Here is a 14928-nt window from a genome sequence, read left to right on the forward strand (position 1 = left end):
AGTTGTTGTTTGCACTCACAGGACAGGGCTGGTCACAGAACTCCCCCTGCCAGCCTGGGGAGCAGAGGCAGAAGCCATCAGCCGGCCTGCAGGATGCTCCATTGCTGCAGGAACACGTCTGGTTACAGTTCAGACCCCAACTTCCACTGGAACAGGGAATCGAGCAATCCACTCCTTGCCACCCTAAGGAAATGGGAGAGAAACAGCATCTGGGATCTTTGCATGAGAACAGCAAGACAGGCAGCTGGCAACAGCAGCTCTTTGTTTCTAGGACCAGTTTCTTGGTGTAAATCAAGACTAACTTGGGGTCAAAGACTGACCCTTTCATTGTCACCCCCCAGCTCCATCTCTCAGCATCTCTACACACAGGTGGAGGTATCACAGCCTTGGCTGTAACCAGATTTAGGTGTCTGATGCCTTTCTGGGAACTGCTGGGACAGTCCCTGTCTGTCAGGCTGGAAGACCTTCTGACCTACAGGACTGCAGGAACTTTTCATGTGATGCTGCCTGTTCCTTACCTTTCTTACCTTTTTTTTTGAGAATGCTATTTAATATAAAGCAGCTATTACACCTAAAAAAAGACCAAAGCCATCATTTCTAGCCATTAAGGCTCAAATCTTAACTACCAGGAGTACAATGACTTTCATTACACTGCAGCTCTGTGTCATGGAGTTGAGCAGTAACTCATGGTTTATACACCCTCATTAAATGGGGTTCTACAGTGATCCATTAATTCATGTTTGAAATGCCAGATTTTATTGTTATTTGCCTCACTTCTGTTTTAGGGCTTATGTATGTCATACAGGCATGGCTCATATTGGGATTTTGGGGGAACAGAAGAGTCACTGTGCCATGAAGCAGAGGAGGAATTCTCAGGTGGAATCTGGATCCATGGGATTCTCAGTTACTGGATCCATGGGATGTGCTCACCACCATATCCAGGAGAGAATTATGGACACGTGTGTGGGATGTAAAGACGTCAGTCATCCTGGAGCAGATGAGACTTTTTATTTCCCAAAAAAAATGAGAGCCACATCCTGAACCTGTGCTGGCTCAGGAGACAGAGGACACCTGCACAAGGCTGGGGTGTCACCCTGCCAGGGTACAGGAGGATGAACAGCTGAGGATGGCAGCAAGGGCAGAGAGCCAGGGCCCAACCCACAGTGCCCAGGGCAGGGCTGGCAGCTGGGATGAGCCAGGAGCCCAGGGCAGCAGGAATGACATCAGCCCAAGGTGGAGATGGGCAGGGAGGAGTCAGCTCAGGGCTGGCACAGCCCAGGGGCTGCAGGACACCCAGGCAGGATCTGCCTTCACTCCTGTGCCCAGTGGCTTTGGAATGTGGGAGAAAGAGGGCAGCAAGGGGATAACAACCCAGCAGCCAGGGGATTGTTCTGCATTTCCTCTGGAGAGGAGCAGTGTCTCTGCCCTCACATTCAGTTCTGTGATGCATTTCAGCAGCAGAGCAGAGAAGTGTGGCCCCTGTTCAGGGCAGAGGCTGAACTCACAGTCCAGCCCCTGCTGAGCTGGGATACTTTGGAGGACAAGAAAACAGTGGAATTCCTGTCTACACAGCCGTGCCACTTTTAAAGGGGACAGGCACTGATGGCAGGGACTTACTAAATGTGAATTTTGTTTACCTTCTTTGCAGTAGCACAGCCCGTCCACAGGGGAACAAGCGCCGTCGTTCTTGCAGTTACAAACCGACGAGCAATTGGTTCCGTAGGTTCCTGCCATGCAGGGAATGGTGCAGTCTTCTCCCTGCAACCCACAAAAGTCCGAGTCAGCTAAAGAAATGTGGCATGCAGGAAATTCCCAGCTCGGCACAGGGAAGCTTTCTCTCTCTGAACACTGAGCAGAGTGTTGTGAATTGATTGCTGAGTCTTCAGCACTTGAGCAGTCACCGCTGCTTCCCATGATTATGATGCAATTAGTGCTTTGATTGACTTGGAGGAAAGGGACAAGTTTCTGGCATTCATTCAGCAGGAGGTGGGGAAGTTACAAAAACAAACCTCCTAGAGCAGATGTTAGATCATTAAGCAAAACATCACTTATGAAACACTAATCACAAAATATACAGTCTGAAACCGTGCAGAGATTGCTCTGCGGTTCTTGGAAAAATATATTCTAAGAATAGGGTTGTTAAAAACCTAAAGGATCTCGTGCATGCTCGTCTTCCACAGATTGGCAGAGAGGAAAACGACATGGCAGGTGCATCAGACCTCTTTGATGCGTAGCTGGTACCTGCATTTGTTTTCAATTAATTTGCATGAGATTGTGACTTTAGGAAGAAGGCAGAACAGGAGTGATGTGTGTGTCAGAGACAGGAGGCACACAGCAGAGCACAGAAACATGCTCTCTGTCCTATTTCTGCTCCAGGTGTGGGCAAAGGGAGGGAAAGGAGAATAAATATTTATATTTTACAGAAATATAGAATACTCTACGTTCTGGTGTGCTGTATGCACTGATCAGCTTGTGTGGTTGAAAGGATAGACATAGTTCTTACTAATCCTGTTCATCTGGCACAACAAGGGAATTAAAATGTGAGCACAATAAGGTTTAAAGCAATTGTGGTATAACCTCACTAATTGAGGTTTAAGCCTTAGTAAACTTACTGAGTCCCATAGCTGGGTCTACACATTAACATATACAAGGTATTTTTGCTTCCTTTTCCTCTGTGTGTAATCCTGACTTTCACATTGCAAATTAGCTCCTAAATTTACTACTTCAGTGAGTCAAACTTAAATAATTTAGTTCTGTGCCAGGGAAAGTGAACCTACTACAAGTTAAAAAGTAACTCCATTGCACAGTGTGACCCTGTAGCTCAGAGCAAAAGATATTGGTCAAAATGTATTTTTTGCAGGTGAGAGGCTTCACTGTTTGATAGGAGGATCCATTTATCAGGAGAGAAATGTGCACCATGTCAGCTTCCCTGTGCTGTGACAAGTACCTCCAGGAGCCTGTACATCACACAGCAGACACCCAGACAGCACAAGGAAATATGAACAGATTTCTGAGCACCATAAACCCCCATCTGCTTTGCTGGAGCAGTTCTGCTTCACATCAATGTGACTCATCCTATTTTAGACCAAAAACTTTGCTTCAGGAAGGAAGGAAAGGAAATGGTTAAAATATCCTACTCACAAGTAAATCCTGCAAGTGTTTGATTTTTGAGTGAAGGCAGTGTTTGTAAAAGATGCTATCTTTGACCTTGGTGGAGTAAAACAAGTGCCCCTGATAAGGCCTGGCAGGAAAAGATGCTGCCTTGACAGGCAGCAAATCCAAAGCAGGCTGCCCCTCATTACCCTGCCAGCATGCCTATGGAATGAGCTCCAGGAGCCCGGGCTGGCAGAGGGGCATTCTGTCTCCACGCCTAATCAATCCTCTGCCTTTCTCCTGTGTGTGACAATTAGACAGCCAATTAGTGCCACTTAGGAACCCTTATCCTGTGTGAATGAAACTCCCAACTCATTTCGCGTACTACACGGAACTGCTGGTACTGCTAATAATTTCTATGACAACTGACCTTATCTGGATTTGAACTAGTGATCCAGAAGGAAAAGAAAATCCTTTTGAAAAGGAAAGGGGAGCAGAGTGATGTGGAGTTAAAAATACCCCTTTGGGAATCACATTAACCAACCACAGAACCACAGAATCATCAGGGTTAGGAGAGACCTTCAAGATCATCCAGTTCAACAATCAATTACCCCAAAACCACATCCTCACATCCTGACACCTGTAAAACACCAAAAGCACCACTTGGGCCAGGGCTGGAGGCAGCAGGAGGATTTCCAGTGTCTCAGCTGATGTTCTGTGACCACAGAGCAGCTCGTGTTCAGGGGCAGGGCACAACTGCAGTGGATTCCCTGGTTTTCTGTAATCACTTGGGATTATCCCAAAGAAAAGGGATACAACTCCTTGAAAAAGGGTTGTAGTGAGGTGGGTGTCAGTCTCTTCTCTCAGGCAACAAGTGACAGGACAATGAGGTAAGGAAATGGCTTCAAGTTGAACCAGGGGAGGTTTGGATTGGATATTAGGGAAAATTTCTTCATAGGAAGAGCTGTCCACCATTGGAACAGGCTGCCCAGGGAAGTGGTGGAATCCTCATTCCTGAAATCTTTAAAAAAATGTAGATGTGTCACTTAGTGGTGAACACAGCAGTGGTGCTGGTTGATGGTTGGACTTGGTGGTGGTTGAGGCCTTTTCCAACCTTAGAGATTCTGTGATTCTCCCAAGCTGAACATCAGGCTGTTTATTCCAAGCCTTGGAGTTTTGGCATTTACTTTAATGTACTTGGCTTTATGGACTGACAGAGCTGGGCATTCTGGCTGCCCACCATCCACTCATATACTTTGCAAACAAAGCTTAACTGAAAAAAAACCCCACCTGGTTTAATGAGATTTCTATCCCCAGGTTTGACAAGTGAGACCTTCAGAGCTCTCTGAGTGACAACTGCCAAATACACTTAACTTCTTAATTACATAAGAGGAAAATGCACTTGAACTATAGCATTGGCTCTAAGATTTTATTAATTATAAATGCACACCTTGTTATTAACATTTTGAACTTGATTTGGGAGAATGACCTCTGAAATGAAATGCATTCAGGTACTGTCAAAGATATGTAAATTCCACCTCCCTCTCACCACCTGCCTGAGTGGATAATGCTGCAGTTGTATGCATCCAGCTGTTAATGAGTTATATATTCTAATAAACTGATTTCAGATTGTGTGTATTGAATCTTCACTCTTGCAATATGGTACTTTATATTTCTATCCTATTTAGTAAAATTAATCAACAGCTGTGCTCCTTATGTTGATTATTCTTTTTTTTTTTTTCCTATTAAGATCGGGAGGTTAACGAGGATAGTGCAAAGCCTGGATGTGCCATCCATGCTAGGAGGGAGTAGCTAATTCAATCAAACTTACACCCCTGCAAATGTTAAAGCTATATTAAGAAATTGGGCTATAAATAACTTGGTATTTTCCATCTCTATGTTCCAAATCAGAGTGACCCATATGGATATCACAATCTTTCAAAGGTGCTTCGTTTTCAATATTTTCACTTAGAAGGGCCAGCTTATCAAAACACAAGCCCAAATCTATCCACTGGATTATTTCTAATTTCAGGGGTCAAATTTGACTTAAACAATGTTAAAATTCTCTTTAGGGGATGTGGGGTCAGCTGTGGGAAAGGCTCTGCTCTGTGTGGAGCAGCACATTCCTGTTCTCTGCTCTGCATCACAGATCCCCCAAACTGGGAGAGGCCACCCCAGAGCCACCAAGGATGGGACGTCCCACACCTCACCCTGCTCAGAAATTAACACCACTGAGCCTCTTCTTGTCTGAAATCCTCTTGTCTGATGGGAGCAACCCAACATGGCAAACTCAGAGGAGGGAATCTACAATTCCTGGGACCTTAAAAGTCCCCTTTAAATCCAAATGAATGGTGGCAGTGACTTAAACAGCCCCACCTATGGCTGTCCATGCCTGTAAGTACTTCAGGAACACCCATTTTTGCTGGATCTGACAGCCCTTCCCAGCACTCTGAGAGCTTTGGACATCCAGTTCTTGTTATGGTTAATTTTTCTCCATGGATTGAGGGTGAGGTCCAAGGAACCAAACTCCATTAATAACTCAGGCTGCCAGCTCACATCCATCAGCATCAAATATTAATAGACTCTGAGGGCCACAGCATCCATCTTTCTGGATGGCAGTCAATAATATGTCTTGTTTCTGTTCAGGGAGAGGGGAAGATTTTCCTTCACCAAAATTATTATTGTTCAATATTAGTAGAGCTTAAAGACACAGTGCTGCCTTAGGTGTTGGCTGTGTTAACAAGCTCTGGCTGCTTCAGAAAGTGCTTTCCCTGGATTAATGTTACCCTAACAGGTTATATTACTTGTTTCTTTTAAAAATGCATTCCTGCAATAAGCAGTGATCAACTCCCTTAAAAATCCTTTTCTGGTGATCGATACACAAATTTGTATTTATTCCTGTGCATTTTGGATCAGGACTTTCAGTCTGTGAAATGCATTTGGAAAGGGGAAAACAAAAAGGGTATTCCAGACCATAAAGGGAGTTAATAATCCAGCAGTGGTCAACAACATCCAGCAAAGTTTGCACCCACACTTGGTCTGCCACAAAGTTTGCTATTTAAGGATGTGAAATTAAGGATTTTAGAAGTAGCCACAATCTACAGGAATACAATTCCCTTGGAGCGCTGAAGTCTGGTTCCACTGAACTCAGTGGCAAAACAGAAAATCAATTTTTCAAAGGCTTCTGCAATGCAGAAGAGGAACAGGATGTTATTGAACCTGGCCTCAAGTTTGCATGACAAAGACCTGGGTGACAGCTTTGCTCTTGAGGTTGAATCTGCTGAAGTGCTGAAATTCCTCAACTCCCACAGGTTACTGGGGGCGACTGACAGCGCAGAGAGGCAAAATATCAGAACTTTTGGTAATCTGCGGTGGGACTCCAGCTAATCAGAGATTTCTAACAGCATCTGCTCCCCTCCCTCTCCCCCTCCTCTCCAGGTGGATCAGAGGTGCAGCCCCTGGCAGCAGCCCAGGGATGCTCCACGCTGGGTGCCCAGAGCACTGAGTGGAAAGCAGGGCACGGTGCAGAGCCTCCTGTGTGTACTGATCCACACATCAGGGACACAAAACGCTGCTGCTGTTTGTACCTGAGGCCTGTGTGTCCAGATAAGCTGCTCAGTATGGATTTAGCACCTACAAATGAATATTTCTGTGTACAAACAGCCTGTGGGACACGGGTGTGCTGGGCCATGGTGTCTGTGCGCTGATGCAGATCAGATACACTCCTGTATATTTACTTATTTAATTGTGACATTTACAATTAACCCAAAGTAGTTCTCCACAAACATTCCCTCAAGGTAAACATATGGTATCCAGCAACACAAACTGTCAGAACAAACTAATTTCCTTAATGGTGTTCCGTGGAAATTACTGCGCTCTTCATCAGCGGATCAGCAGCAGGGGGAAACTTTGTACTTGCACCAGTCTTGTCCTCCACCCCGGACTCAAACAATCTATTCATGACCTTACTACACAGCATTTTTAGTTTTCCAGACATAATGGTGTCCTCTGGCAGGATTCCTTTCCCCTCTGGGTGTTACTAATTACTCCCTGCAGAGGCTATTATTGGTGCTAATGATAAAATGCAGTAAAAGGCTCGGGGAAGGCTCCTGTGCCAAGTGTTCTGTGTGCAGGTGTTTGCTGTGACTGAGCACTGACAGAAGCTCCTTTACCCACCTTGTAACACGGTGTGATGTAGCTGAGCTGGGGTTTGAGATGCAGCTAAAAGGACAAAATGAAACCACCGATGACCTTGTTCAGTCTCCTTTTCCTGCGCCCTTTTCACGGGAGGAAAGGCAGGGGAAGGCGGAATGGATGGGAAAGAGTTTTCTTACACTTAAAAAAAGTGACTTTACAGCTCATGACTCATCCAAAAGACAGAACCACTGGCAGCCTGAATGCCAGAGTCTTTCATGAAATCATCAACCCCTCCAAAGAGCCATCTGCAAAGCTTCCCCAGCCTGCACCCCGGTGACACTGCAGTTCTGTGAGCAAAACACGGACACGCCAAGCACGGATCCCTCTGGGAACGAGCAGAACTTCCCCTCTGCTTCCTCTAACCTTACAAGGATTTACAAACCTTTTCAAATGGATGTCAGCATTTTATTTCACCTCGGAATTTGTGCTAATATGCTAATTCATACAGTAAATTTCACAGTAAATGCCAAGTTTGGAATTACTCAGCCTGATACTAATTCTTAAATTTGATGATGGATCAGAAGTATTCAGCAGAACATGCACACAAACAAAATGGAAACTTCATTTGTCATAAAAAGAGAGTAAGCAAAATATTATAAATAATGTCAATTTTAAGTTACCTACAGTAGTTTATTAGATACAATTTAATTTTACTTTACTGATCTCAGTCTTTGCTATCAAAGCTCTGAGCGAGAGGGCAGTAAAAGTTACCACAAAGTAACTGTGGTTGTTATTTTCCAAACTGTACAGAATCTGGTTAAATTTCATGGATTCTTATTCTATAAACCCCAATATATTTGCTGTGGCCTGTTACTGGCACAGCTCACATTAGTCCCTCATTAAGGCCACGTTCTCATTTCTGCCCTTTTGGTCCCCAGAACGTCTCACTTCCTCTCTGGGTTGTTCTGTTTCCCACTGCACAGCCTCAAAATTGATCTGAGATGCATTGACAGGTATTTGGGTTACTTGTATTTAAAAAAAAATAAAGAAAAAAGAGAGTACTCAGGCTATGGTCCCAGGGCTACAAGGTATTTCAGAGCAACCATGACCCATCCATCCTCCTAGAAGGGATCCTTCCCAACCCATTGCCCAGGCACCTTGGGAATCCTTTGTCACAGCTTAGGAGAGCCTTTAGATAGGATTTCACTACCTGGGGAATAATTTGAACCTATCAGGATGGGAGAACTTGTGCAGCCTCCCAGTCTGGACCCCGTGCATGTGGAAAACTGGAATTAACTGGACAGGGCTCATGGTTTCCAGCCCAGCTGAGAGGGATTTTTTGTGGAGGATACAAGGATCTGTGTGCACCTCAGGAGTCAGGCACTGCCTGTTGGCTCAGGGTCCTCTCACAGTGGGACTCCACTGGAAATTCATCTTTTCCAGTGGAGGATGCACAGAGTCTCACCACTCTCCTGCCCTCCAGCAGCTTGGCTCCAATGTGCTCCATGCAGCCAAAAGGAACAATGCCCTGGCACAATAAAACTGATGAATAAAAGCAGCAAATCCCAGCTTTGGGAGGGTTTTTTCCCTTCCATGAAATCCAGTGAAAACAAACACAAACAAAACCTTCATTAAAAAAATTGGATTTTGCATACGAAAAGTCAGCAAACCTGAGCTGGATTTCTGTCAGCAAGCATTATAATCCCTCTCACCACCAGGGAACAGTTTTCTAGTTTGCACTAAAAGTATGCCCAATACCAGTCAGTAATCTGCAATTAAAAAAAATCCATTCCTACAGTACCAGTTACCTAAACATGGTTATTAAAAAAGGGAAGAGAATTCAATAAAGAAAGCAGGCAAGAGATCATACCCTCCCTCCTGCTTCCAGTAAATTAGGGCAGCACTTGCTGGCAAAAAAATATCTAGACTGACTTTACAACACTTGAATATCTGCCTGGTTTAGTATTTAGGCTTAACTGCAGAGCCCTTTAGTGTCAGCAAGGCAATGAATACAGCATCATATAATTAAATGTATTCAGAAGGAAAGTAGTGTGGAGAGTACAAGAGATGATCATCAGCCTCTGAACAAGAATATTTTTTTTATGCAGTCAGCACTTTTCACCTAATAGAATATCACAAACCACATTTATCCAGGAGGGACCTCTCCAAAAACAGAGGATTGGATTTAGGCTGGGTAAACCAGATGGATTATCAAGGCAGGTAAATCACAGCTCTACCAAGAGGATTTCTCATGTCCAGTGTGGGGCCAGCTGGGAAACCAAGTCCTCTGGAGTTAAAGCAATTTAAACTTGGAATTTAAACCTGGAATTAGGCCACTGCAGATTTATACAGGTGAGGCAGGGAGCAAGCTCTCAGAATATTTTAAACTTAACTCTGGGGAAGCTGTAAAGAGTCAAATATCTGTGGGGCTATTTGCTGTCACTATAACCAGCTTTGATCAGCTGCTGTTTTAAGATGCTCCAAAACACATGGCCAGATCACGACTAAATATCCTCACAGGTAAAACTGCCCAGTTATCCTGTCCATTATTTCAAGTTAGTGGGAATTATTTACATCCCTGAGAAGCACATCTCTAGCACATGATGCTCTCCATGATGTGCCCAACAAATGTCCAAACTGGGGATGGAAGGTGGCTAAATGTCAAAATACCAAACCACAGACTTTGAATATACTGGTAAAGATTAAAAAAACCCCCCTGGATTTCCTTTTTTCCTGATCAAAATGAGGGTTAGCACTGTGGCAAAGGAAAGATTTTGACACACTGTGTGCAGTTCCATCATTTCCTTCCCCAGCTTTGGGCAGAGCAGATCAGTGGCTAACAGGAGCCATTTGGAAATACAGATTAGCATTTCAGTGCCAGGCAGTGACCTCCAGAGTGAGAACCCAGAGCTGCCTGTCAATTCTGCCCCAGCTATTTAATGGAGATACCTTTGCTTGGAAATCTGAGATGGTTTCAGCTCTGTGCACACAGCCTGAGTGCCACAGTCCAAGATCTACCTTGTAAAACAGCTGTGGCCTCTTGACTTTTTTGCAATAATAAATGTGGGTCCTGGCTGTCAAATCTGAACAGTCCTGCAAAAAGGACATCAGCTAAAACAGGAAATAAAAGGCATCATTTATACCTTCAGCCTCTATGATGTTTTCTGGCAAGAAGATCCACAGTTTAATTATAAATACAAAGGAGAAGAAACATCTTTATCTGCTTGCTTCAAACCCACTGCCTGATTTTTAATTGGGAAACTTCTTATATTGTGATAAGTAGCAAGAATGCATTCCTTCTTCCTGTTCCCCCATGGAGTGAGAGACCTCTCACATCCCTACCCTTGGTGACCCCTTCTCTAAGCAAAATCATCCCACTGTTATTCCCATTTTATGGGAGCCATTTCACAACTTAATTACGCATTCTGTGAAAAGCACTCTCTTTGTTTTTAACCTGCTGTGCAATCATTTAATTGGTTGGCCCTTGTTCCTGTGTTATTAGAAATAGTAAATAACCATTTCTTGTTCATGTTCTGTGCACCATCCCCAGTCCCACAGATCTCTATCATCTCCCTCCTCAGCCATCTGTTTTCGGAGCCGAGTTCTCGCTTATCGAGTGACTCTCTATAGAAATCAGTCCATAGAAAAGATGATCTTTGTCACCATTTCCATTCTATCCTTTGTAAGCAGGAATCAGCCAAGCTGTGTGCAGTAATTTGAGAATTGGATATATTATGGATTTACACAATACCAAAAAAATGGCTTTTCCGTCCTGTTTTATTCTCATCCTGATCATTCTAACTATTCTGTCAGGCGCTCTGGATTCGTTTGAGTTTTTCAGACTCATTGAGAGGTTGAGTTTTTCAGAAAACTACCCACAGTGATTGCCTGATCTCCTTCCCTGAATAGCAGGAATTAAATTAGAACTCATCTTTTGTGTATTTACTTAACATTATTTTCCTATCATCTCTTACTCTGCATTGTTAAACTCTGAATTTCAACATAGCAACTCATTCAGGAACAGGAATCTTTCCCCAAATTTGATACTGCCTTGACAATCCCAATAGTTTTGCATTATTTGCAAACTTTCTTTTAGATTCCTTTCACAGCTGTGCAATTAAGGACAATGTCCAAGCACAGCCTCAAACCAGCCCATCAATGCACACCTCAACTTGTGTCCACACCCCAAAAATTGAGTCCAGGAGGAGCTAAAAGTGCTGGAAACAACAGGAATTTCCAACTTGCCCCTTGCTATGAGCAGTGGAGCCATGGGAGTAGCAATGTGGATGGAAAACACAAAGGAACAGGGCTGATGCTGCAAACAGCTGTGGGGGACTTTGGTGCTGAGCTGCAGGATCCACAGGGGAGAGGATCGAAGCAAAAAAACCCAGCATCTAGAAAAGAAAAGATGTCAACTCTAAGCTAATGGGGTTTGTGATGTAATTCTGAAAAGCTGGTAAATAACCAGGTGATCACACACAGGCAGGTAAGAGATATCCCCTTCAAACTCTCACAGATATTCCTAAATCAAAACCCTATGGTAAAAGAGTTTGAGATCTGGTAAAATTTTAGTTGCTGTTTGGTATAAGAAAACAGTATCAGGATTTTTCATTTCTACGTGTCTGATTGGGAAAGACAAAGTCTTTGACAGTAAAGTTGCACAGAAAATAAAATGCAAAACTACCCTGTGACTTAAATCCTGTCCTTAGGAGGTTTTAATGAAGTCAGTTTGCAATTTGAACTACCAGGAGAGTCAGCTACCAAAACTTTCATGCACAGAACCATAGATAGTGTGGATAAAGATATATACACTTGGAAGCCTAATAGATGAAAGGAGGCACTGCTAATGGCAAGCAATTCATCCCTCTGCAAAATTCAGATCAAATAACTCAGTCTGAGCAGAATATTGAGCTCCACTGGTTCTGAATGAGGCTACAGGAAGGGAAATGCAATTTGACATAGCCACATTGCCAATTAAGGATAAAACACATGAAATATGTCAACTAGCAACAAAGGCAGAGGCTTTCAGGCTTTCTGTATCAAGTTGGTTCCTTTGGACCCACTTACAAAAACTTTGGAGTTATTTGGGTAAATAAAACTGCAGCAGAGCCCAGTAAAAGTAAATACAAGAAGAAAGAGAAGACCTGGGACTTGCTCAGAGTTCTTCTCAAATTATCAACTCTGTGTGTGAGTGAATAAGTTCTCATTAGCAGAGGCAGGCACTGGGGAAAACCCCCCTCTTGTGTATCTGGGACAATCCCACTGAAGGCAGCACTTGTGTTCAGGTAAACTTGGGCTGGCAAAGTAGAATTTGAGCTGTCACAGACAATTTCTGGAGCTTGTGCATTGACAAGAGAGTGAGCAGAGAAAAAAAAAAAAGAAATGGAATAGCTCATAAAAGGCTCTGGCTCTGAAAAGTTCCACTGAATTCAAAGAAAGGGCTGCAGTTTGCACAGCTGAGCGGGAGCCACTGTGTCCTGTGCATTCAGTGACCTTGTTAAACACTGCGGTACAATAGTTCACCTGCTCTAAAGCTCCACCAAATGCCCCGAGGTGGGAGCAGAGCCTTTGTTCCTGCTCCTGCAGCCGGGTGCTGACAGGGGCACTGCAGGACTGGGGAAAACACAACTCCGGAGCTCCTGCAGAATTCCCTAATTGGTCCAGAGGAGCTCAGGGGGGAGAACAGCACCAGGCCTGACTGACAGCACTGATATAAAAAACCTCTATAAAGCTGATATAAAACACTGATATCAAAATCAATAGGGGAGCGCCTTGGTCTGAAAGCCTGGAATACACAGGTGGCCTCCCCATAATGATCTTCCCTGTTGGAACTGGAATGGAGATTATCTCTTCCTGTAATTCAGCAGAGCCAGAAGCATCCCTTTGTGAGTTGTTACTGAAATCCTGGCTTAGCCCACGTCCAGCTCCCTTGCACTGAGGGGATGATGTCCATTGTTCCCTGAATGACGTGTGGCAGTGTCACCCCACAGCTCCACTGATTTTCCAGCCTCACCTGCCATTTGGGAAAGGTGCAGGACAAGCTGGGTGGCTCACAGAGCTCACCAGGGGTGCTGCTCCAAAATCTCTCAGTACCTGGGCTCTTTGTCCCCAGAAAAAAGCCCTACAGGGACCTTGAGATGGATCACACAGCCACGTCACCAGCCTTGACCTGAAGCAATGGTTTGTGAAGGGAAAATGGTAAAAAGGCTCAATGTGCCAGCAAATTTGCTGGTGGCTGCTGATGGAAATGGGGATTGTGATGTACACACTGATCCACAGGGAGCTGGACTGAGACCAAGTCATTCCATGCAGGGACTGCACAGCCAAGGGAGGATCATTCTCAGTCTGTACTGATCACACCGAGTAGCTTTGGGATGAAAAATGTTATAGTCTGTTATTAGCCCCAATGGACTAGAAAAAAATTCAAAGCATAGCCATTGCATACACACAAATATGTTCTTTTGTGTGCACTGAGAAGTGAGTGAGAAAATTCAGATGTCATCAATGAAAAGGGACATCAGGATGTGATTCACATTTTCATCTGGTCTGTGACTGTGCAAAAATCTTGATGAGGGCAAATGATCTGTGATCAGCTCTATGTGGAAAATGCACCAAAACATCATGTTTGAGATGTTCTGATTTCTGTTTGTAAACTCAGACCTTCCAACTTGCAGCCCAGATGACAGAAAATCTCCTGTTCAGTGGGAAACTGTCAGTTCCTTAATTTGAAAAATATTTTCCCAGCTCACTCTTAGGCTGTATGGAACAGAGAGGTTTTGTTGCCTGCTTGACATCCACTTCTTGATCCACATCCACTTGTGAAGTAATTTGTAAGCCTTAAAAACCAATCAGCTGAGCTTTCAGACTTATCCCTATCTAAAAGATACCAAGAAAATGCAAATTCAAAGGAGAGTGAATTCCTCATAGACCAAAACCAGGAGAGAGGGATCTGGGAGGCAGCCATAGTCAGTTTAGGGGGCCTGGTTGTGTTGTTCTGACTGACTGATTTTTATCTTTATTCAATTTTTAAATAACAGGTGAATATAACTTTTGACTTCCATCATGGTTTCCCAGGGCACAGCTCCATCTTCCATTTTTAAAGGTTATTTTAGTTGAATTTCCCATATCTCTGCCTTTCACATCACCTCCAGACCTAAACCTGACACTGATATCTGTTATCAAAGAGACTGCATTTCCTTCTTGCTGGCTCCGACAAAATGAGCCTCTCAAACCTGCTCAGAACACTTTGAATCTTCCAGACCTTTTTGGTGACTCTTCAGCTGCATCTCAGTGCTCCCTGTGTCCAAGCAGGGACATTCCCTATTGAGCTGTTTCTGGGATCACCAGGAAAGTTCTCTTGCTTGGCCTGGCCTTTCCCCTCTCTAAGTTCTCTTTACTTCAGGGCAAGCAGTGGAATAAGTCAGGGCTACAGTGGGATATTCCCAAACATCCTAAAAGCATCTCTGCTAAGAACTTTGGATAACTGAGGTGAAACAAAAGAAAAAAAAAAGCAAAATAGGAAAGAGTTCAAAGGTTGGGAGAATGGAAATCAATTTTTTCTATGTATTGACTTAATACTCAACCTTTGCTCAGGCAGAATCCTTTTCTTTTTTAGGGAATGTTATCCATGGTACTTTGAAGCTGGATATGCAGTCAGGGGATTGAGTCTGAGGTCCCTGGGCTTACCTGAGTGTCCTT

The 14928-nt window shown here is 43.9% G+C and overlaps 1 protein-coding gene across 2 annotated transcripts in view; it reads right to left on the minus strand.

Moving 5' to 3' along the window:
- Positions 1–14928, minus strand: part of MEGF11 (multiple EGF like domains 11) — a gene marked incomplete at its 3' end in the record, with an annotated part of 185586 nt that overhangs the window by 50524 nt on the left and 120134 nt on the right. For both annotated transcript variants that reach the window (XM_083870602.1, XM_083870603.1), the window contains exons 8-9: positions 1638–1758; positions 20–183 (exon numbers count right to left, since the gene is read on the minus strand). In XM_083870602.1, coding sequence (XP_083726728.1) covers positions 20–183; positions 1638–1758 — 285 coding nt within the window. The remainder of the gene's footprint in view (positions 1–19; positions 184–1637; positions 1759–14928) is intronic.

Source organism: Zosterops lateralis (genome assembly GCF_965231275.1).
Source record: "Zosterops lateralis genome assembly, chromosome: 13".
NCBI lineage: Eukaryota > Metazoa > Chordata > Aves > Passeriformes > Zosteropidae > Zosterops > Zosterops lateralis.